General features: G+C 37.4%; 1 protein-coding gene across 5 annotated transcripts in view; it reads right to left on the bottom strand.

Annotated features, from left to right (window-relative positions):
* Nucleotides 1–1919: 1919 nt before the first annotated feature.
* The window catches only part of CERK (ceramide kinase), a 43394-nt gene continuing 23438 nt past the window's right edge, over nt 1920–21875 (bottom strand). For 3 of the 5 annotated variants that reach the window (XM_050324065.1, XM_050324069.1, XM_050324067.1), the window contains exons 7-14: nt 19118–19141; nt 18493–18567; nt 15660–15812; nt 14771–14876; nt 12056–12126; nt 7974–8179; nt 5559–5767; nt 1920–4669 (exon numbers count right to left, since the gene is read on the bottom strand). In XM_050324065.1, coding sequence (XP_050180022.1) covers nt 4570–4669; nt 5559–5767; nt 7974–8179; nt 12056–12126; nt 14771–14876; nt 15660–15812; nt 18493–18567; nt 19118–19141 — 944 coding nt within the window. In that variant the 3' untranslated portion in view covers nt 1920–4569. The remainder of the gene's footprint in view (nt 4670–5558; nt 5768–7973; nt 8180–12055; nt 12127–14770; nt 14877–15659; nt 15813–18492; nt 18568–19117; nt 19142–21875) is intronic. The other 2 variants (XM_050324066.1, XM_050324070.1) reach the window with 1 other exon arrangement.

A 21875-nucleotide genomic window follows, 5' to 3' on the forward strand; every position in this document is an offset into this window, starting at 1 on the left:
GTGTCCAGAGAATGGCAACAGAGCTGGTGAAGGGTCTGGAGCACAAGTCTGATGAGGAGCAGCTGAGAGAGCTGGGGTTGTTTAGCCTGGAGAAAAAGAGGCTCAGGGGAGACCTCATCACTCTCTGCAGATACCTGAAAGAAGGTTGTAACCAGCTGGGGGTCAGTCTTGCCTTCCATGTAACAAGCAACAGGACAAGAGGAAATAGATGAAATGGCCTCAAGTTGAGGCCAAGATGAATTTTAGGCTCAAGCTGATCTTTCAGGTCCCTTCCACTACAAGTTTCTATGGAGCTGCGTCAGAGGAGGTTTACATTCAATATTAGGACAAATGTCGTCATGGAAACGGTTGTGAAACCCTGGAACAGGCTGTCCAAGGAAGTGGTTGGAGGTATTTAAAAGATCTGTAGATATGGTACTTAGGGACATGGTTTAGTGGTGGACTTGGCAGTGCTGGATTAAGAGTTGGACTTTAAGGACTTTAAGGTGTTCTAAGATTCTATTATTCTAATATTTTACTTGCAAGAAAGATGTGTTTGTAGAAATTTCTGATTCCACACTACTCTCAGGACAAGGTGAGAAATGTTGAAAAGCTCATGGGTCAAGCTAAGGACAGGGATGTCTCTCAGCAGTTATAGTCAGGGGCAAAACAAAGTTAACCTGGAGAAGATTAATTTAATTTATTGCTAATTAATACCAGAGTAAGACAGAAATACAAAAAAACCTAAACCCATCACCTCCCACCCTCCCATCTTCCTCTTTTGCTCAACTTTACTCCTGACTCTTCTACCTCTTCCCCCCACCTTGAATAGTGCAGGGGGATGGGAAATATGGGAAATGGGGGTTCTTAGTGGGTTCTTAACACTTTCTCTCTCCCACTTCTTCCTCCTTCCTGAGGAGGGAAGGGTCCCCCATGGGCCACATTTCCTGCCAGAAATATCCTCTCCATGGCTGCAGGTTCTGCCAGGAAACTTGTTCCAGCATGGGCTCTCCATGGGATGCAGTTTCGCTCAGGGCACACCCACCTGCTCCATTGTGTGGTCTTCCATGGGCTGCAAGTGGATCTCTGCTTCCCATGGACCTCCATGGGCTGCAGCAGCACAGCTGCCTCACCATGGTCTTCACCATGGGCTGCAGGATGTTTATTTTCCCCTCACTCCTACCACAACTGCTGAGCAGCGTTTTTTACCTTTCTTAAATTTTTACCTTTCTTTACCTTTCTGTGATCTCACAGATGTGCTAGCAAAGTCATCCCATCAGCTCAGCTTTGGCCAGTTGCAGGTCCATCTTGGAGCTGGTGGGGGAACTGGCTCTGATATTGGGGCAGCTTCTGTTGTCGTCTTCCAGAAGTCACCCTTTCAGCCCTCCTGGCTACCAAAACCTTGCCATGTAAAACCAATACACTTCAAAACCAGAAATCTCTACAGTGCTGAAAAACGTTTGCCTTCTGTGCCCATTTTTTATCTACAATGAACATGTTTTACTTCTATAGTAATTATTGCAACAAAATTCTAAACCCACTATCTATTTAACACGTACTATTTATAGTATAATACATATTTCATGCTTCTTAGAACAGAAGTTTCCTTTCACTTTTTGTAATTTAGATTTTTCCACAATAATAACTCTAAATACCTGCATTATATCTAATGTCCTTCTCCTCCTTTCCATCTTTAGTTTACCTTGGTAGAGTTGCTTAGTTTTAGCCCAAGTCCTGCTTCAGTTTCCTTCACTCTCAGTGTTTGTTCACACTCAAAAGTGCCACAAAGCTGTGGTCAACCCAAACGGAAGGTTGTGAATTGCTCCACCTGCTTTGATCTGCCCACATTGGTTACACTGAGCACTCTACTGCCAGATTTCTGTCAAACAAAGTGAGGCATCTTTTTCAAATAAAGTTGTGAAAAGAAGAAAACCACTGTATTGTTGTAGAATGCTGTTTTATTTTTTCAATGAAATGCCCTAGCATCATAAAACAACACATTTTCTAATCTTGAAGCCAGCAAGATTGGGAAAAAAGAAAAATCAAAGTTGTTTTTCCTATACATAATTTCCATACTGAGACTACATTCAGAGAAAAAAAAAACACAAAGCCCTAGAATTATAATGTAAGAAGACGTTACTTCCACAGCTCTTTTCTTAAAAATAAACTGGACATGTCATACAAATGACATATGGTGCTTTGCTAGTTTAATATGCTACAAATAGAATCATTCAAATGCAACTATGCAGCTTTTCTATTACCTAAGACTTTTAAATTTGATTATGTTGCAATACCTTTATTATTTACTTCACACTTCTTTACCATCATAGAGAATTATATTTTCTCCTCGTTTTCTGATGGTTTTTTCTCAGAAAGGGGGCCTTCAGTATGGCATTCTTTGGAAACACGAAGCGCTCAGTTTCAGATACTATAATATTCAAAGCATTTCAATATACATTCACTATGAGATTAAGTCTCCATTTTTCAATGAGTAGGGGTCTCATGATTTGCTAGTAAACTGATGGAAAGGGCTGGTTTGTATTGACTCCTGTTCTCAGATAGGAGAATGTGCTCTGGGAAAGCTGCAATGCCTCATAAACATCCTCACTGTTGGTAACCTGAGTGTGCACCATCATATCCTGCACAAGAATTACAGTAATTTGAAGTCTGGGTTCTCTAACAATATTCATGGATAAACCACAATAACTGTAGAAATTTTTTAACAAATGACACTTTCAAAAAATATTTACATTTGTAGAATGGCATGACTTCATTTTCAATGGGGTTCTTAGTTTAAAAGCACTATTTCATTTATTAAACATGGCTTTAAAAATACAGTATACATAACACCTATGTTAAATGTCTGAAAAACATTGGATGTATCAGCATTTCAACTCACTGCATTAATATGGAAAGTAAAGAGCAGTAGTTTTTGAAAGTATTCAAGTATTTCCCTGAAATACTATATAACAAAAAACAGATCCTAAACTTTGTATGATTGTACTTGAGGCAAATACAATTTGCAAATGATTTTTGTCATATAGAGCAGTATGAGTAATACCTGTAGCAAAGATATAGCACACAATTTTGATGTTACACAAAACTGGAATGTAAATAACATCAATAGAAAAAAATAGCCTGCCATTTATAACAGTTTTCAAGTGCTTCAGTAATAAAATGACCAATTACTATGGCTTACATAGATCAAATATATGAGACACATGAAACTAATACAAACTGGATGACAGAAGTACCAATAAATATATATGAATACAGAATCATTAGCTGTTCAGATGCAAAAAAACCACAGATGTAGTTAAGTTTTAAAGAGAACTTTAAAGAACTTAGAAAAAAAAAAAAAGAAAAGAGAACAAGGGCTAACCTCTGATCCTCAAACAGGAACAAGCCTGTATAAGATGATCAAAATTTAGCCCCAAGCCTAAACACAAAACATGTATGTGCCACAATACACAAAACCATACACAATTTAAATAATCACTCCACAGCTCTATATGACAGTCTAATGTTTTTGTAATAAAAACAAATTAGCACAGTGAATTCATTATTTATCAGATGCCAGTTTCTTCCCTTGACTTCGCAAAAACAAATTATTTTGTTTCATATTTAGTTAAATAAACATTTCAAAGACTTTCCATCATCAAATCCTATTTCCAAACTTTACATTTCAACACCTTATATATTCTTCTCTATATGGAGTAGAATGTCCAAAGAATTGTGTATTGAAAAGAGAAGCTTTTCATATGTTAATGTTAGATATTTTTAAAAAAATAAAACTTGCTGGTGTTTGAGAAGTTATTTATGTTTTCCTTTGCCTGTGCCTTCCTGATATTATATAAGTATTACAGCAAGTTGCTTGCAAGATCACTTTGTGGTATTTGGTATCATCCAAACAGTCATAAACCCCATTATAATCCCAAAAAGCATGATGCAAGCAAGCCTTCATAAAGAGAATATATAGGATGAGGTGTGACCTGTATACAGTTGTGCTTTTATTTTTCAAAGTATTTGCACGCTCTTATTGTTATTACTTAAAGCCAGGAATGTGTGTTTGAATTGCATTGATAAGTTGCAAGGTATTGTCAGAATTACAAAATGAAAGATATTATTAAAAAAAAAAGGATGCAAATGACAACACTGTTGTCCAGCATTTAAGCCACATGCAACTATATAACACTCCCAGCAGAAAACATCTTCTCAAACACTGAAAATGTCTTGTCTTGATGCCAGTGGAAAGTCCAATGTTTTATAACACTTAGATATTATTGCAACACAATTGCTAAATTAGTTCTCTAGAAAAGCACAGAGAATTTATCAGTCATCATGAATACACAGATATAGGCCTAATCCTCTCTTTTCTAACATAACTTAGATTAACTGCTCCAAGATATATTTTAATGATTACAATGGTTTTTAAAAAAATGACACAATGCAGTAAGATGTCTAAAATTATACTGAAGCCATAAAAAAAAAATCTAGAAGTTTAAAATACTTGTCAATTTGACTAAAATGCGTATTTACTCAATTTCCTTGAGCTTTTATTTTTTCTTCTCCCCACTGGAGGAACAATGTCTATAGCAATTGCTCAGCACTACTCTGTCTGTAGGCAGCTTCATCTTTACAGTTTTCCTCGATTCCCCTTGCAAATAGTTTCATTAACTGGCAGTGAACCCTGAAAAACATGGAAATCGATTAGTAACAACTAAATGGGTACTACATGTTTCATTCTAATAATTTAATTCAAATAATCCATTCATTTCAAGCAATTGCACAAAGTTCCTTACTCCAGACTACAGAAACCACACTTCCATTCTTGATGCAATCCTCCCCTTCATGTATCCTTATTTACTACTCTTGTCCACAAAAAGTTCTATGGGAACTTAGATGAGCCAACCTTTTACAACATTATTTATAAAAATCACTTTTGGACTGCTAACTGATTATGTTTTGAAGGAACACACTTGCATGTAAATATTATGGGTTTGGTTCTCTTCATTCTAAAAACAACAAACAAAAACAAGCAGCCAAAAGTAATCTAAACAAAAAAAACCCCTTCAAATGTCACAAATTTTTAATTTGATTACGTGCACAACTGCAAAATTCTTTCACCATATGCAAAGAGTGGAAATAAGACTCTGTGCTGTGTGTCAAAAAACACCAAAGCATACTCAGTGTTTCTGTAAGACAAAGATGCTTACTCAAACTGAATAAGAAAAGCTATTGCTCAGAGTAATGAGGCACTCCACTAATTCAAACTGAATCCTCCCAACACCACCTTCACTTTCAGCACTTCAAGCACATAATACCAGTTCCTAAGTAGTAAGTGTGACTTCAAAGGCAGGGCCATCTATCTCACTCAGACTGATCATTTAGAACATATATGTGGCTGTAGTATTCTTTAGAGAGGATTCAAAAAGGTAACAAAAAAATTTGAGTTTATTATCAGAAGACTCAAATTTGCTATGCACAGGCACCTTTTATGGATGTCTTTATGAGCATTTCTAAAATCAGTGAGAAGGCTTAATTTGTTCTGCTATACACAGAGAAAAATCAAAGCTTACCTCACTTCAATTGCTGAGCTATCCAGAGTTTCTCCATCACAATTCCAGGTGCTATTAACAATATTACAGCAACAGGCTGGATGATCTCTGCAGAACTGGCCAAAACGTTTCTTTCCTATGTCCATGACATTGCTTTCATTGTCTTCTGAAAGCTTTGATGTGAATTGAAAATTCTTCACCCGATAAACATCTACAAATGGGAAGTCAAACTACAAAAAAAAAAAAAAAAAAGCAAGTCAGGCAATTACAATTAAATACACTTGATGTGTAAATCAACTCAGCATGCAGCATTTTGTATTCAAGAAAAGTCTGTCCACTCCAATTTTCTAGAGGTTATCTGAGGTATAGAGTGATTTTTGGTTTTGAAAAACCGCACCATTGTAATACAATAAAGCCAAAATGGAATTCTACTTCTCAATGGTCCTCCTCAAGCAGCTGTAATACTGACACTTTATAGATAACCAGGTAGCAGGTTCTAAGATTATGAGTAAATGGAGTATAAAAAATATTTAAAATAACCTATAATAAATATTATAAAATTATATCAAAGTCAAAAAGGTTTAGATTGTATTTCTGTGCCTTCCTCAGGACCTGTCCTTAAGACACATGGGCTTTTATGAAAGTCTTCTGTCTTTGCATTTGGAACAATGCTCTGACGGTGAGAACTCCACAGCAGTGTGATCAAATCACAGAGCTGGGGGTACATGTAAATAAGAATAGAGGGCAATATTATTAAATTCCAACAAAATAAAAATAGTTTTAACTAGTTAATTCAGCTAGAAAAAGCAGGTCAATTAAAAGATTGACTGCAATTAAAAGAGGCTGCAGATTTACACTACAGTATTGTACAAATGCTTTAAAACAAGACTTATAAATTAAAGGGACAATCAAATTAGAGGGTTCCTCCACCTGCCGTGAAAGCAACTTAAGTGATATGGACTTAAATATTTAGTAAGCTGTAATGAACAGAGACAGGTCATTTAGCAAAGGCAATGGAGTATGTCTGTGTGTGTCTATGGGAAAGGGATGGCAAGGAAGCAAAAGTGAACAAAGAAACTGTTTACGCATAAACCAGCCTGTATTGACATAGTCACCCTTTTCTTCCTTTTTCTTTTCATATTTCCTTAAGTGTCCAAAAAGGATACTATCATGATGGACACTAACCTGACATAAGGACATACGTACAACCCTGCATTTAATCCAGCATAACCCAGAGAGAAACCTGAAGCATTGGAAAGTGAATGGCCACTGTGACAATCAGAAAAAGCAGAGTTAGAGGGACCTTCCCTCAGATTTTAACCATAGACAAACTGTGAAGATGTCAAACTCCATGCTTGGAAGCAGTGGTTCATGGATGCGAGGCTCACTGAGCACTATGCTTAACCAAACAGCTCAGGTGCAAAAGCTGGTACCCATGGCTGCAGAGAGTCACCTGTACATGCTCTCATGTCTCAAGCCCAAGCAGAATATAGTCCCTTGATAAATGTTATAGCCAGTTTGAAAGGTAGCCAGGGATGGCTTCAAATGGTCGAAAACATCAAGAGAACAATGAGTGAGATGGAGCGAAGGGAAGAAAAGGAGGAAGGAGGTATATACATACACAGGGTCCCAGGGACTGGTAATGAGGAAATAAAGGAAAAAGAATCTACACTAATTCTTCTACAGAGCATCATAAACATGTGAGATTTGTTACTGCTTATATGCACTAGATATGTGATTAGTCCATTGTTCAGGTAATTTCCAGAACATGCTAATGACACTAGGTTGTGACAAATATTAAATGTGTGTATTCACAGCCATAGCTCTGGTTTCAACAGATACAACAATTCAAAGCAGTGACGAATCTTCTGACAGCTACAACATATGAAAGAAATAATTTTGAAGCTGAATGCATAAAGCTCACAGTCTGGTCACATACATATAGTAAAATTCTGCTAAAAGCCTGCATTTTGCAATCAAACTGCAGTTCCAGTAACTTGCTTCTAAATCACATTTTTACACAGTTTACAAAAGTGATTTATTATTCCTTACCACATCTACCTCAGCTATGTCATGCTGTGAGTAGTTTTTCATGCTGTGAGTAGTTTTTCATGACAACTACATGGGGGCACAGTTGTGATAACTTTAAATATTGTCCAAAGAGCAAATACATGGAAAATGTTAGAAAACCAAATTCAGTTGGCAAAACCAGAATTTTGTTAGAATGCCATGGCCGAAAACTTGACTTGGGTAAAATATTTTGGACTGCCTTTTTTTTTTATGATACACATGCTAAGATTATGTAATCCAAAATGTATAAACTTTAAAAACAAACAAACAAATTTGCTTTCTAGATTATAATTTTGTCATATAAAAATATCACTATTTATAACCTAGATGGACTCTGTAGAATTCATTGTCAAAGGGAATACACACCTGATCATCTTGATTTGTATGTCTGACAAGATACCGTAGAAAATCAAATCTGGAACATTTACGAACTAGAATGAGATCTGCTGAACCATCTGCCAAATGAGCTGCTGGTGAAAGACCTTTTGGACTTCGTGGACAGGCACAGCTCATATTTACTGCATTGATGGCTAGAAATTTCCCTTTAATAACCTTCCATTCTTCTTCACCTTCTGAAACACATCAATAAAGACATGAATGACAGATTGTCATTTGATCTATTCACAAGAACACTAAAAAGCAATCATTACTGGCAACTTAAAGTTTTTACTAGGCATATTCACATCCTGTCAGTGAATATCTAAAGTAAACTACATTTGAAAAAATATATACATTTTTCACATACAAGCAGAGAAAGTTGCTTTCTTCCCTTCCTAGAGGTTTTGAGACATATTAACTGGTATGCACTTGGAAATCTAACATTATTCAGTTCCCCACATTTGGGGAACTTACAGTGATTTTCAAGGCACCTTTTTGATGGGACTATAGATGATGTTTATGCTACATATTCCATGTCCTGAAATTCCGGTATTCCTTACTGTCTCAGTTTTAGGAACATCATATTTACTTTAGAGGACCATTATTACAATTGTCTAGGTTATTTTGAACCTAAAGTCTACTATTTTGAATTGACCTGTTCCAAGCTTTGTACATCAAAGAAAAAAAAAAAAAAAAGAAGAAAATAATTGTTTGCAAAGTATTCTGTAATTAGTGTTCATTCTTTGAACTTCTCTTGCTTCCTGGAATTTTTATTCATCAAAACTTCTTATTACCCACTCCTTAGTAACAGAACCAAGAAAAACAGAATTCCAGGAAAAAGACAGTAAGATTATAATGCTACAATAGACTTGCCAACTTGAATACAGAAAACTTTATTCTTTTTTTCCATCTAGACTATCCTCTCTATCTCCTGAGAAACAAATCACAAATAGCAAAAAAAAAAAAAAGGCAGCTTTTAAATTCAACATTTTCACATCATTTGCCACAGTGGTTTTTAGTATTGCTCGCTTTACTGCTGATCTTTTTATGTTGCTTTCAAACAGGACATTACCAAATGAAATAATTTCAATCGGATTCAAAACATGTATCTTAAGAGAAATGGGAAAGACTTAAATGTTAGACTACAGAATGACTTTGTTCAGGCTGCAGGTAAATGACAAGACCCTGCTGTGAGATGAAGGTAAGTGAACAGAACATAAGAAACTACTGGAACTGAAAACAACAGGCATTTTCTGATACACAAACAACAAAATGAAAACAACACACTTTACTGATAAATCCATTTGTTGTTTATCTGAGAAGCACTAGTAATTTAGTCATAAGTGTGTCTAGATACGTATTACCTTTTGAAGTATGCTCACTGTAATAAATAAGTCTCCCTTGAGGTCTGCTTAGAATAGAATGCTTATATATGTTACTGTAATAGATGGTTTTCACTTGCTAGAAAAACACCCTTCAGTATAAATTTCAGCACGTTACTCAAAAAAACCCTACACTGTTCAAGTAAGAACAAAGTCAGGGTATTTGTCATATTTTCAATGACCAACTGTTTTCATTTCTGCGGGATGCATCATTGTAATAGCACAAACTATTTGCTCAAAATATCTTTCCTACAATAGTGCAATCATAAGCAGGGAGTGCATAAACGGCACGCATTTCAACTGCCTATTGTGTACATATGCTCCAAGTAGCTGAAATCAGCATAAAGTACTAACATCCAAGGTTTATTCAGTATATGCACACAGACTTCTGCACAATACAAGGAAATATGTTCAGTGACAGCCAATCAAGCATCCTTCTCAACTGATCTGAATAGTACACAAACCAAGTACAATGAAAGAATCAGCTAATATACCCTCCTGAGTAAAAAGCTTATCTGAGGTGGACATTTAAAATCCCTTTTATTGCAAAACAAGAGTAGCTGTTTGTATTGTTTGCTTACCACTACTGCATGAAGCGACTGGACTGCAAAGAAAGCCAGCTACCAGCAGTAAAATGAATCTAAGTAAACAGTATCCTACATAATCAGATGCTTAATATCATGTGCAATGCTGGCTAAAGCAGTCTTGATTGGTCACTAACTTGTAGCTTTCTAGTAGCTCCTTTGCTGGATGAAAGATAACAAAATCACAGATTTAAAAAACAACAAACCAAGCAAACAAAACAACCCACCCAAACATAAAAAAACCAAACAAAACCCCCAGAAACAAAAGAAAAAAGGTTGGCGTTTTTTAACTACAGTTATTTCTCAAAAAGACAGATTTTTTTTTCCTACCAATAAACCTACTATCATATTTATATTATTATTCATATCAACTACTTATATTATGTAAAGCAATTTCTTTAGCTGAATCTGGGCACAGATTAAAACAACTCAAGAAATATATCAATTTGGCCATATCTTGACGGTATCAAAAATCTGATAGCAGTAGTTGGGAGGAAAGTACTATATATAAACACATGTAACAAGAATTCAAGTTGGCACAGAAATCTATATACAGTCTTTATGCTACCAATCAATCTCCACAGTATGATGATACACCTTTTTGAGTCTAGAACCAAAAAAGATGTCTATACGTCTAGAACTTGGCACAAATACAGTGCAAAATTATAATTTTATACAGTATTATTTATTACAGTATTATAACAGTAATTATAAGATAATCTAGGTCCTAAGGCCCAAGGACCACATTTTGGTGTCACTGGGCTCTAAAAGAAGAAAAAGAAAGAGAGTAAAAGCAAAAACAAGCATACACAGGAAGCCTGCCTGCTGTTTAGAGAGGTTTATCCAAGATGAGGAGCCAAGGCTGGAGGCAAAACTCAAACAACTGAATCTACATATCTTTCTCTAGCAAGGTCACAAGTGTATCAATATCAGTTGATCCATTAGGATGCAGCAGCCAGACATAAAGAGATACAACTAGGAGGATGACAGCACAGAATTCAATATATTAAGAGTTGTTTTAACAAAAGGAAAGAAAAATTATGCCCATTAAAAAAAGACCCATGGAGGTGTGCACAGGGGTTGGAATGGGGGCAAAAAAGCAACAAGGATAGCATTACTAGAGAAAGAAGAGAGACATCTTAATTATCATTTTTACTGAGTATCGGTGGGTTGCTGTACAGAAACACTTAAGTCCACTAGATTAGTTATTAGTTGTCCAAGTTCACTACCTCAGTTATATTAAATAAACAGCTTTACATAGGGTGACTTTTATACTAACAAGCACAAATCTTAAATGCTGATTTATTCTAAAAGTTATCTTAATGAACCTTATCCTTATCCCTCTGTACCACCTCACAGTTTATCAGTTCAGTCCTTCCCACAGAAAGAAGAGAGTCTTACTTTTCCTAAAGAAAAGAAACCAAACACATTGAAATAGATAAGTAATTAGTGTAATTTTATCCGAATTTTCTGAGGTTTGGGTGGAGGAGACACCTCACGTGTTTTTCACATACTTAGAATCATAGTATCATAGAAACATTTAAGTTGGAAAAGACCTCTAAAATCATCAAGTCCAACTGTCAACTCAGCACCACTGTGTTCACCCCTAAACCATATCCACGTTACTTCTGAATGCTTCCAGGGATGATGATTCCACCACTTCCCTGGGCTGCCTTTTCCAGTGCTTGACAACCCTTTCTGTGAAGAAACCTTTCATAATGTCCAACCTAAACCTCCCCTGGTGCAACTTGAGGCCATTTCCCTTTCTCAGCATCTCCAGTTCCCTCAGCTGCCCCTCATCAGATTTGTACTTCAGACTCTTCACCAGCTGTTTCCCTTCTCTGCACATGCTCCTGCACCTCAATGTCTTTCTTGTAGTGAGGGGCTCAAAACTGAACACAGGATTTGAGGTGCAGCCTCACCAGTGCTGAGTACAAGGGGAAGATGGCACTTACTCTACCTACATGCATTTTCCTTAAAGAAACAATGGATTATCTAGTAATTAAAACATTTTAAAAAGCAAAATACACACACATGGAACTAATATATTCTGGGGAAAAAAAAAGTAAAATACTACAGCATTCTACTTTTTATGACAAATTACCTTCATGTTTTAATCCACAATCCATGTGCTGTTCTGCCAGCTGTTGTTCACTTTTCTTGCAAATGTAACATCTGAAAACAAAAATACCATTCAGTTCCTGAAAAAAACCACTACTATTCATTTCACCTTTTTTGTTTTACTCATCCCCCATCACAAGATGCAGTACAGCATTGATAACACTGATATGGCATGAATCATCACAGCCCTGCAGGCAGTGCAGGTACTTAAGTACAGTGCTGTAGATTACTGGATGTCAGAGATAGCAGCAGAGAGCCATAAGACCACACAGGTTGGAAGCGACCTCTGATGTGATCCAAACCTCTGCTCCAAGTTGGTCTTATAGGATCAAGATGTTCAGTGTCTTAGTCAGGTTTTGAGGATCTGCAAGGGTAAAGTCCACAGACTTCTTGGCACCTTGTTCCAATGTTTGACTGCTGTAACAGTGAAAGACACTGACATACTAGAAACAAATCCATCTCAAAAGTGCTGAGAGCAGGGGAAGAATCACTCCTCACCTGTTGACTTCTCTTTTGCTTAGAAAACTCATTAAAAGGTTAGCTATCCTTGCTGCAAGGACATGCTGTTAACTCAGGTACAGCTGCTGTCCACCAGGATCCCAAAATTCTTTTGGGCAGAGCTGCCTACCAGCCAGTCAGTGCCCAGTCAGTACTGCTGCATGGGACTATTCCACCCCAAGTACAGGTGTCCCCTGAACTTCAGGAAGTTCCTATCAGCCATTTCTTCAGTCCACCAAGGTCTCTTAGAACAGCAACCCTGACTTTCAACATAAACCACTCCTTCCAATCCAGTATCATCCATAAAACTGCTGAGAGCACAATTTCTGAAAGCATCCCAAGCATTAATAAAGACACTGCACAGTATTGATCCCCAAGGGACACCATTAGTAACTGGCTGTCAGCAGGACTTGGTATTCACAGCTTTTCTAGTAGTCTAGTCAGTTTCTCACCCACCCACTTACCTAGTCCACACCTCATCAATTTGGTTTTAAGAATATGACAGGAAACAGGACCAAAGGTCTTGCTAAATTCTTGCTGAAGTCAAGCTATGTAACATCCACTGTTTTCCCTTCATCCATGGGCTTGGGGACCTGTATGCCTTGGGAGTGGACTACATCAGTGAAAAGTGGGGTAAAGGAGTAATTTTGCAGCCTTTTCCATATTAGGGTCCTCATACCACTAAGCAGTAGGCCCACAATTCCTTTACCCTTTTGTTATAATTGGTATACTCAAACAATCCCTTCACATCCCTCCCTGATTTCAACTCCACCCGAGCTTTGGCTTTCTCAGTTTCATTTCTGCATGATTAAGCAATGTCTTTTGTGTTCTTCCAAAGTAACCCATTCCACTTCCACCTTCTCTTTACTACTCAGCTTATTGTTCATCCACTTTGCTTTCCTATCATGCTTATTCAAGTCTCTGCATATCAGAATGGATTATTCTTGTGCTTTAAGGAGGTAACAACTAACTTTTGTGTGCCTCTTTGTCCTCCAGGGCAGTCTCCCATAAAATCCAATACCAAGGTTACCAAACAAATCAAAATATGCTCTCCTAAAGTTCAGGGTTGCAGTTCTAGTCTTTGCCTTGCTTACTACTCCCAGGATTTAAAACTCTATCATCTCACAGTCACCACTGCGAAAACTGCCCTCAGCCATCACATCTCCACTTTTTATTTTCTGTAACAAGACCAGCAGAGCAGTTCTCCCAGCCAGCCTGTCCATCACCTGCATGATCAATGTCATTACAACACTCCAGGATTCTCCTAAATTGCTTGTTGCCAGCCCTATTGCCCCTCCAGCAGTTATCAGGATGTACAAAATCCCCTGCGAGGCACCAGGCACTCTTTATTCCCTTACTGAGATTGGTATGACAGCTTTCTCCATCTGGAGCTTCCCCTCCATCTGATAGATCAGGATAGTTACTCCAGCTAATATTAGAGACTGTGATCTGTAGCATGTCACAGCACTAGCACAGCAGTCTCATCAGGTTCCATGTCATTTCTGGACAAAGTTTCTGGCTCCTCTGTATCCTGCTGTGCTGTTGGCTGCTGTGACAACTACTTTATCTCTGATAGCTAAATTCATATATAAAGAAGAAGAAATATTAGTGCATAACTTGAAGCAGGTGAAAGCAAAGAGAAAGGAAGGAACAATAGGAGATTAAGGTAGGCCCCCTGACTGAAGAAACAAGTGAAGAACATCACACAGAATTTATACAGCATCATAGTAGCCATATAAATAGGCTGATTCCTGAGAGGACTTGTCCTTAGGACAAGCCATGCCTGCTGTTATCATGGTACTAAAACAATTGCTAAAGTTGCCAGATTCAATTCCAATATGAACACTTGGGAATACTTGAATTATTATTTCAATTTGTAGAAGCTATGAAGCATCCAGACCTTTAGTTTCTTAACACAGCATAGTACCCTCAGCATCTTGTAACTGAGTCCTAAGCTGTTATACTTTGCTTCACTTAAAATTTAGGGAGGAGAACCAGCTAACACAATTTTATTATATTTTTGTTTAATGACGTGATAAAATGAGGTGTTCTTTTTAATGAGTCAATACTTTTTTTTATAAGCTTGTCTCTTTCAGAGCAAGTATTTTGATATTAAAAACAACACTTCTGTGACCTCTATTTATGTACAGACCTTTTAAAATAGTTCATGCCAAGTATCCAGAGATAAACATTAGCCTACCCTGTTCTGCAGCTATCTTTATCTCGTGGAGATCCCAGTGCGTGTTTTGCTGGTTGATAAGCAATTGTTCCTTCATAATAATGATGGGAAAGAAAAGTCTTGAAGCCTAAAACAAAAAAGGTATTATGCAATGTATTATAAATCCACATAGCAAACATCTCTGCATACATTCCTTGATTGCTCCTTTCTTTTCTTCTCTAAGGGCTGCAAAACAATAGTTGCCCTCCTCAAACTCAGAGCTCTTTGTCTGTAAAGAAGAAGGAAATACCACACCACCACCCCAACTTCTTAACATTTGCCAAAAGTGCCATTACGTCATTTGACACCTTTAAAATCCAACTAAAAAATGTAATCAACGCTGAATCTTAAAACTGGCCTACACTAAAATTCTCCTCATGCATCTTCTTTCAATAACACAAGACAAATCAAAGAAGGTAAAAAATAATTTCCACTAGCACAGGATTTATCCAAATATTAGCTAACAAGGCTAAATCACTCATATCTCTCTCTATAATCAGTGCTAGATGAAGGGTAAAATTAAAAATTCATTCCATCAGCTGAATGTCTAAGACAGAGGAGTGCCTATCTCCCTCTAAGTGACTAAAAGGAAAGTCCAATTGATTAGGATTGAGAAGTTACTACTTTTTAGGCAGTTATCACTAGGTGGCACATATTCAACACAACTTTAATGAGCCCACTGTCAATGTTAACCCTGAAGTTACAGAGCTTTATACGATGTGATCCAATGTACTTGGTACTAAAAGGAGTTTAACATCAGATTCAGCCTGTTTCTGATGTTTAACAGCTTCAGAGAAGGTTGGTTTGGAGAGAATAAATTAACTGCTCCAATATGTTTACATGCTGACAAAATAACAATTACAGAAGTTACCTGAGTAGTCATATCTCATCGGACCCATCCACCGCTTCTTTTCACTATCTTTTAATATATCTCCATAAAAACCATAACCCAGCAAGGATACAGAGTATTTCAAAAATGTGTTGTTGTGATGTACAGAAGAGACATCCAGAGGTTGACAGTCACCTATGAAGATTAGAAGTGCAAAGTTCTATTGACATTTTATTTGCAACTGCAAAACATGATGGTAAATTTAACATTGCAAAACCTTTAAAAATAAAAATATATGTTGTATTTGTCATAATATACATGTCACATATGCATGAATTTCTTATACCTGTAGAAAAGGAAAAGTATTTTTTAAATTAATACTAATTTAATCTCATACTTTAAAACGCATTAAGCACTAAGTGACAAGAAAGGTCTCAGTATGCTAAAAATATATAATGAAGAATTTACACTCATTTACCCTGTAGCAGTAGGAGAGGACTGAGTCATAGGACCATTTAGATTGAAAAAGACCTTTAAGATCATCAAGTACAATTTCATTAACCCAGCACTGCCAAGTCTACCACTAAACCATGTCTCTAAGTGGTACATCTACACATCTTCTAAAGACCTCCAAAGATGACAACTCAGCCAGTTCCCTGGGCACTCCATATCAATGCTTGACAATCCTTTCCCTGAGTAGATTGATGCAGTATCTTCTGTACATCTACTGGATAGTACTTAAACCTATATGTCATCATCATCATCGTGGCTAGGCTTTGCGAATGAAGATTTGAGAAGGGCTCTACCCACGCTTGCTACGAGCGCGCTGATGGCTAAAAAGGCCAATGCGAGATAGACAAGTCCGGTTGCAGAAGGCACAGCAGAAAGACTCCCCAGGTGATATCGACAAGACGCGAATCTTTCTGCGTTGTCTTTTCTCCTCGAGAGTGATCCTGCGTGTGTTCTCAAAAGCAGCAGCAGCGTTATAGATGGTGTGTCTCCAGGCCTCCCAATTGGAGGCCAGGGTAGACCAATGGTGATGATCAATATGGCCAAGGCTGAGGGATTGTTTCAGGGAGTCCTTGTATCTCCTCTTTGGGGCTCCTCTCTTGCGGCAGCCAGTGGCAAGTTCCCCATAGAGCACGATCTTAGGGAGGCGGTAGTCCTGCATCCTGGAGACGTGTCCTGCCCAGCACAGCTGTGTTCTCAGCAGCATGGCCTCAATGCTCGTGACTGCTGCCTGTTCAAGGACAGACGTGTTGGTCACATAGTCCAGTGGATGTTTAGAATTGTGCGGAGGCAACGCTGATGGAAGCGTTCTAAGAGACGCAAGTGGTGCTGGTAAATGACCCATGATTCGGACCCATATAAAAGAGTAGACAGTACAACAGCTCTGTAAATGCTGATCTTTGTACTTTTCTTCAGGTGTTTGTTTTGTCACACTCTTTTATGGAGTTTACCGAAAGCTCTGTATGCCTTAGCTAACCTGCTGTCTATTTCTGCATCAATCTTACCATCTGAGGAGATGATGCTTCCCAGGTATCAGAGGATAATTCAATCTAGAATGGGCCTTATGAGGTTTCTCATCAGACCTGCTACTCAGAGCAGGTTCAGCTATGAGGTCAGATCACATTATTAAAGGATTATCCAGTCCTGAAAATCCCTACAAACAAAGAGTACATCACTTCTCTGATGTTCTCATAGTGTAAGCTTTGGAGTGGTGGGCATTGGGGTGGAGAGGGGCAGAGAGGATGATGTTGCTTTGCTTGTTTGGTATTTCGGTGCTTGGGTTTTTTTCTTTTGCAGGGAGGTTGGACCAGATGACCCACTGTGGTCCCTTTCAACCTGACCCATTCTGTAATTCTGTGATTTAATAATTAAAATACTCTGATATACTAAAGGCATTCTCTCTCCAATCCTAGTCCAATGGCCGAAACTCTACAGATGCTAAGCAGAGTTAGCCATAGGTTAGTAAGAGAAGCAAATGTGTAAACCTTGGCAACACCAGATCCTAAAACTGCAACTGTTAAACACTCACTAACAAGTGATAATGAACAAATTGCCATTTGGAAATTCTCTCCTTTACACTTACACAACATTGTTAAAACTGAAGACCACCTTGCATAATTTTTCAAATTTAGTATTAAGAACTGGTGACTATGTTTCTTCAGTATGTGGCAGACAGGATGGACACCACAAATCACAATGCACTGAATATACCAAGCTGTCTCTTTTAGCCCCTGTGCAGTTGAGGGATTCCATTACTAGAGGACCTGAGAGTGCCAATGTCAGCATCCCTGCTTATGACAACCTGCTCAAATAGCATTTTTTGAAGAGTAGTTTTTTTCCCTAGTTCCTCCTCAAATATATGACTTACAGATGGTAAAAAATGGGAATTATCAGCTAATTCTAGTCAAGCAGAAGCCATTCTTCTAACTTGGCATGGAAACATTGAATTGCACAGGACAATTGGACAACCGGACAAAATACTACTATTCAAGTGCACGTGCACTTGAATAGCTTTCTCTAAGACAGATATATGTATCTACAGAGATACAGTCCAACAAATGATACTGCTTAATGCATTTTACTATTTTCAAAAGAATGCCATAATGCAGGAAAACTTTAGCACCAGAAAAAGCTTCAGAATGTTATGATACCTTGAAAACAATGAGTTACTATAGAGAAAGCAATTAATTTTTAACCTTCTGTATTCCACATCGAGGACTTAAATCCTAGACAAAAACTTCATATTTCAACTCAGCCATTATGTTCAAACTATATTTCACACACATATAAAAAGAAGTAAATGGAATTAGTATTTTGGGCTATTTTCAGCATTTTCATAACAGAAGAGCAAACTATGATCACTCACCTACAATAATATGAAGAGCTGATGTTACTGGATCAGAAATGCCAACAGTTGAATAGCATATGCAATCTGTTGATCCTGAAAAACAAAAAACTAGAGATCAGTTTATATCTTTGCAAAACAAGTATTATGGGCATGGTCCTCCAAAATAAAAGCATTATATTCCTTTGGTTTGTCCCTTTCTATTTTACAGAACAAAGTAAACACAGGGATACAAATATTATTACTTAAGTTGTAACATTTTCTCCCCAATGAGTGCAAGTTATTTCTCTCCATACAAATAACAAACATTTTCACAATACAAGCAATAAATATATAGCAGTTAGTGAAGGGAAGTAAGTTAGTTTACATGGAAAATTTCAGGATTATCTTATATCAATTAAGGCAGGCATACACTGATTCTCCTTTGCTTATGATTACTTGCTCATTGAGATTTCATTGAAAAGAAGAGAGGTTGAGTGGCCTCCTGTTTTTTGTGGTACTGATCTGAATTCCAGGATGTCAACATCCTCTCCTTATTCAGTCTTAAACCAGAAACTTCTGCCCAGTTCTATTATTTGAAAATTAGTAAATACTTGCTTTCAGGAATTAGTTTCTAGATAGGGGAGCAAAATGGATAGAGAAGTACCTTTACAGTCTTGATGCAAAATACCTACAAGAAGAAAGGGGGGAAGCTTTAGGTTTCACCTATGTGCTGTTTAGAAATGGACAATTCTCCCTGAGCCCTATAGCCTAACTCAGGGATCTGGTTTCTACTCTGCAGCAGGGATTTGGAAGTAAAGTCCAGACATACAGAAGTATATTTGTTGCAGCTCCTAACTCCAAATTTGTCTTATATTTTCTCCCATCATTTTCATGAAATTGAATTCCATCAAAGTCAAGGCTAGATATCTGAAAAGAAAAACTTACTTTGTCCACATTCCTAGATTTGCTACCAATACATGAGCTAAAGAGCAGCTCAGGTACAGAGTACTTAACTTCTGAGGCCTAATCAAACTGAAATAGAAACTAAAACTGGAGGAATGAGCAATCACTATTTAAAAGCCACTTTTGGTTCTTTTTCACTTCAAAAACAGTCAGGGTATATGCAGTCAAGAATAGGAGCAAAGAAAATCCTTTTCCCTCCAATTTGCTTCTCAGAAAATGGACAACACCTCTCCTGCCTATGAACAGCACAACAGAAGCTTCTACCAAGTAAACACTATGCAGATATCTGCCACAGCAAACAAGAAGCAGTTCCCTGAGCCAATTAAAGAGAATTTAAATATAACAGAACTGCAGAACAAAAGAATCAGCGTGACTAAATAAATATCTTGCTACAATGCTGAGGTTCAAGATGGTGCAAGTGTACTATTACAGGCATATTCCATTGCACAGGAAACAGGACTCCAATTTCACTCAGTATTGTAATAAACAAGGTACACAGATGATGATCTCATGTCACATTTAAAGATTTATAGAAAAAAATATTAAGTAGAGTTTGGAAACTGAAGCTATACTTTACTGCCAAGTTTTTCAGTTTCATTTTGCCTCCTACACTGGTGAATTTCAATTAAGCAGAAATAAAATTCTCACTATTTTTGAAAAGAAAAACAAACAAAAAAATTAGCCAGCAGAACTTTTACTGCTGAATGTACAAGCCTAACACTTCATCCAGCCTTTCTCATTTCTTCCATATCTGTATGCATTCTGCTCCTAGAATTACCTTAATCACATTTGTCTTGATGTAAACAGAGCTTTCAAGTAGTACTACACTACAGGTGGGAGGAGAAGAGGGTAATTCATGAAAGCTAAATTTCAACACCAGAGGCTTATCTCCCTGTGATTTTCTGCAGTCAATTAAAATCTGATTCATCTGTTTGGCAATTACATAGAACTTATTTTCATTTCTATTCATTAACTACCAAGGAAAGGCTAAAATTAAAACTGAAGTCTGAAAATAATTCTGAGATTCTAAAATGGGAGACTGGGGAAGACATCAGCAGTTTTTACCAAGTGTCAAATCATCCCTCTTCCTCAGAAGTGACAGTGTAGTAGTAACTACAAACAGTAAATGTTTTTTTCCTCTCTCAGAGCTGGTAGAATGGAGCAACAAAACCAGTGACATACTTACATGGAGGTAAGTATGGCATTCCTTATGTACCTGCCAAGAGAACATAATGTCACACCTAGCATGAACCTAATGGACTAGTTTAAAGGTCACAAAAATATTCATGGTGACTAAGAATTTGAATCTTTTTGAATACTTCTTATCCAAACAAGAATTCTAGAGCATTAGGTGGGTCTTCAACAGATGTGGAATCTACAGCTGCTGAAACAGCACTCAGAAGAGGTGCACACACAAAAATCCAGCTTATTTCATCAGTACAAGTCTAATAGGAAAAACAGGATTAGAATGCAAATACAGCTTGAATATTATTGATTAATTTTTTCCTTGATTAGTTTAGGATTTCCAGAGCACACAGTTTGGGCAAGAAGTTTTCAGAGAGCATGACTCTTGACTAATGTTAGGTGGTGGCTGTTTTATGCTCTGATTTAAAGCAACAGAAAAACTGCCATACTCTCCCAGCTTTTCTTTGGGGATTTTTAATGGCAACAGCCTGAGTGAAGGAAAATAAAAGACGTTTTTATGGGTTGTACAGAACTACATTTAAAGGTGAAGAAAGTAGTTGGATTGCTTGCTAACTGGGCCTTAATTCACTTAAAAAAACATCTTCACTATAGAAACCACATTTTTTGCATTGCTGTGCTAGTAGAGAAGAAAATCAACATGCAAAGGAATGATTAAGTTTCATCTTAAGACACTTACACGTAGCTATATGTGTGCGTACAACACCGCAGACAATAAATATGTCAGAGCTTCCATTCCAGTCAAGGACATGTTGTCAGGAATAGCTGATGGCAGCTTAAGCTTGATTCACACACAGGCCCCACTGGGAGGGCCTTAGGAAGCAATGCAGATGCATGTGACAGGTAGATGCAATAGTAGATCAACAGGCTCTACTGACCATATTGACCAGAACTCCCCTGGCTGTAACATGAGTTCAAATTTCCATCTCACTTGCAGACACCAAATGCAAACATGAAAATTTGAGTCTCGAGTTCAAACTGAAATTCACCCTAAGATTAACTCCATTACCTAAAATGCCACCATCCACCAGTGTTTAAGTGTTGCAGATTACTCTGCTTGGCTTCCAATTGCTACTCTAGTACAATAATTGTCTTGCATAGGGCTAGTACATTTCAGTAATGGTGGCACCTCATCACCATATGCAGATAGCGGAATATCTGAATTCTCCCAGCTAAAGAAAGCTCTCATCCCAGATATTTTGGTATTATGAGCTTACTGAAAACATGAAGCCTGACCAAACCTGACCAAGTTCAAG

This window comes from Myiozetetes cayanensis, unplaced genomic scaffold, assembly GCF_022539395.1.
Source record: "Myiozetetes cayanensis isolate MyiCay16 unplaced genomic scaffold, myiCay2020 scf3, whole genome shotgun sequence".
In the NCBI taxonomy this organism is placed as follows: domain Eukaryota; kingdom Metazoa; phylum Chordata; class Aves; order Passeriformes; family Tyrannidae; genus Myiozetetes; species Myiozetetes cayanensis.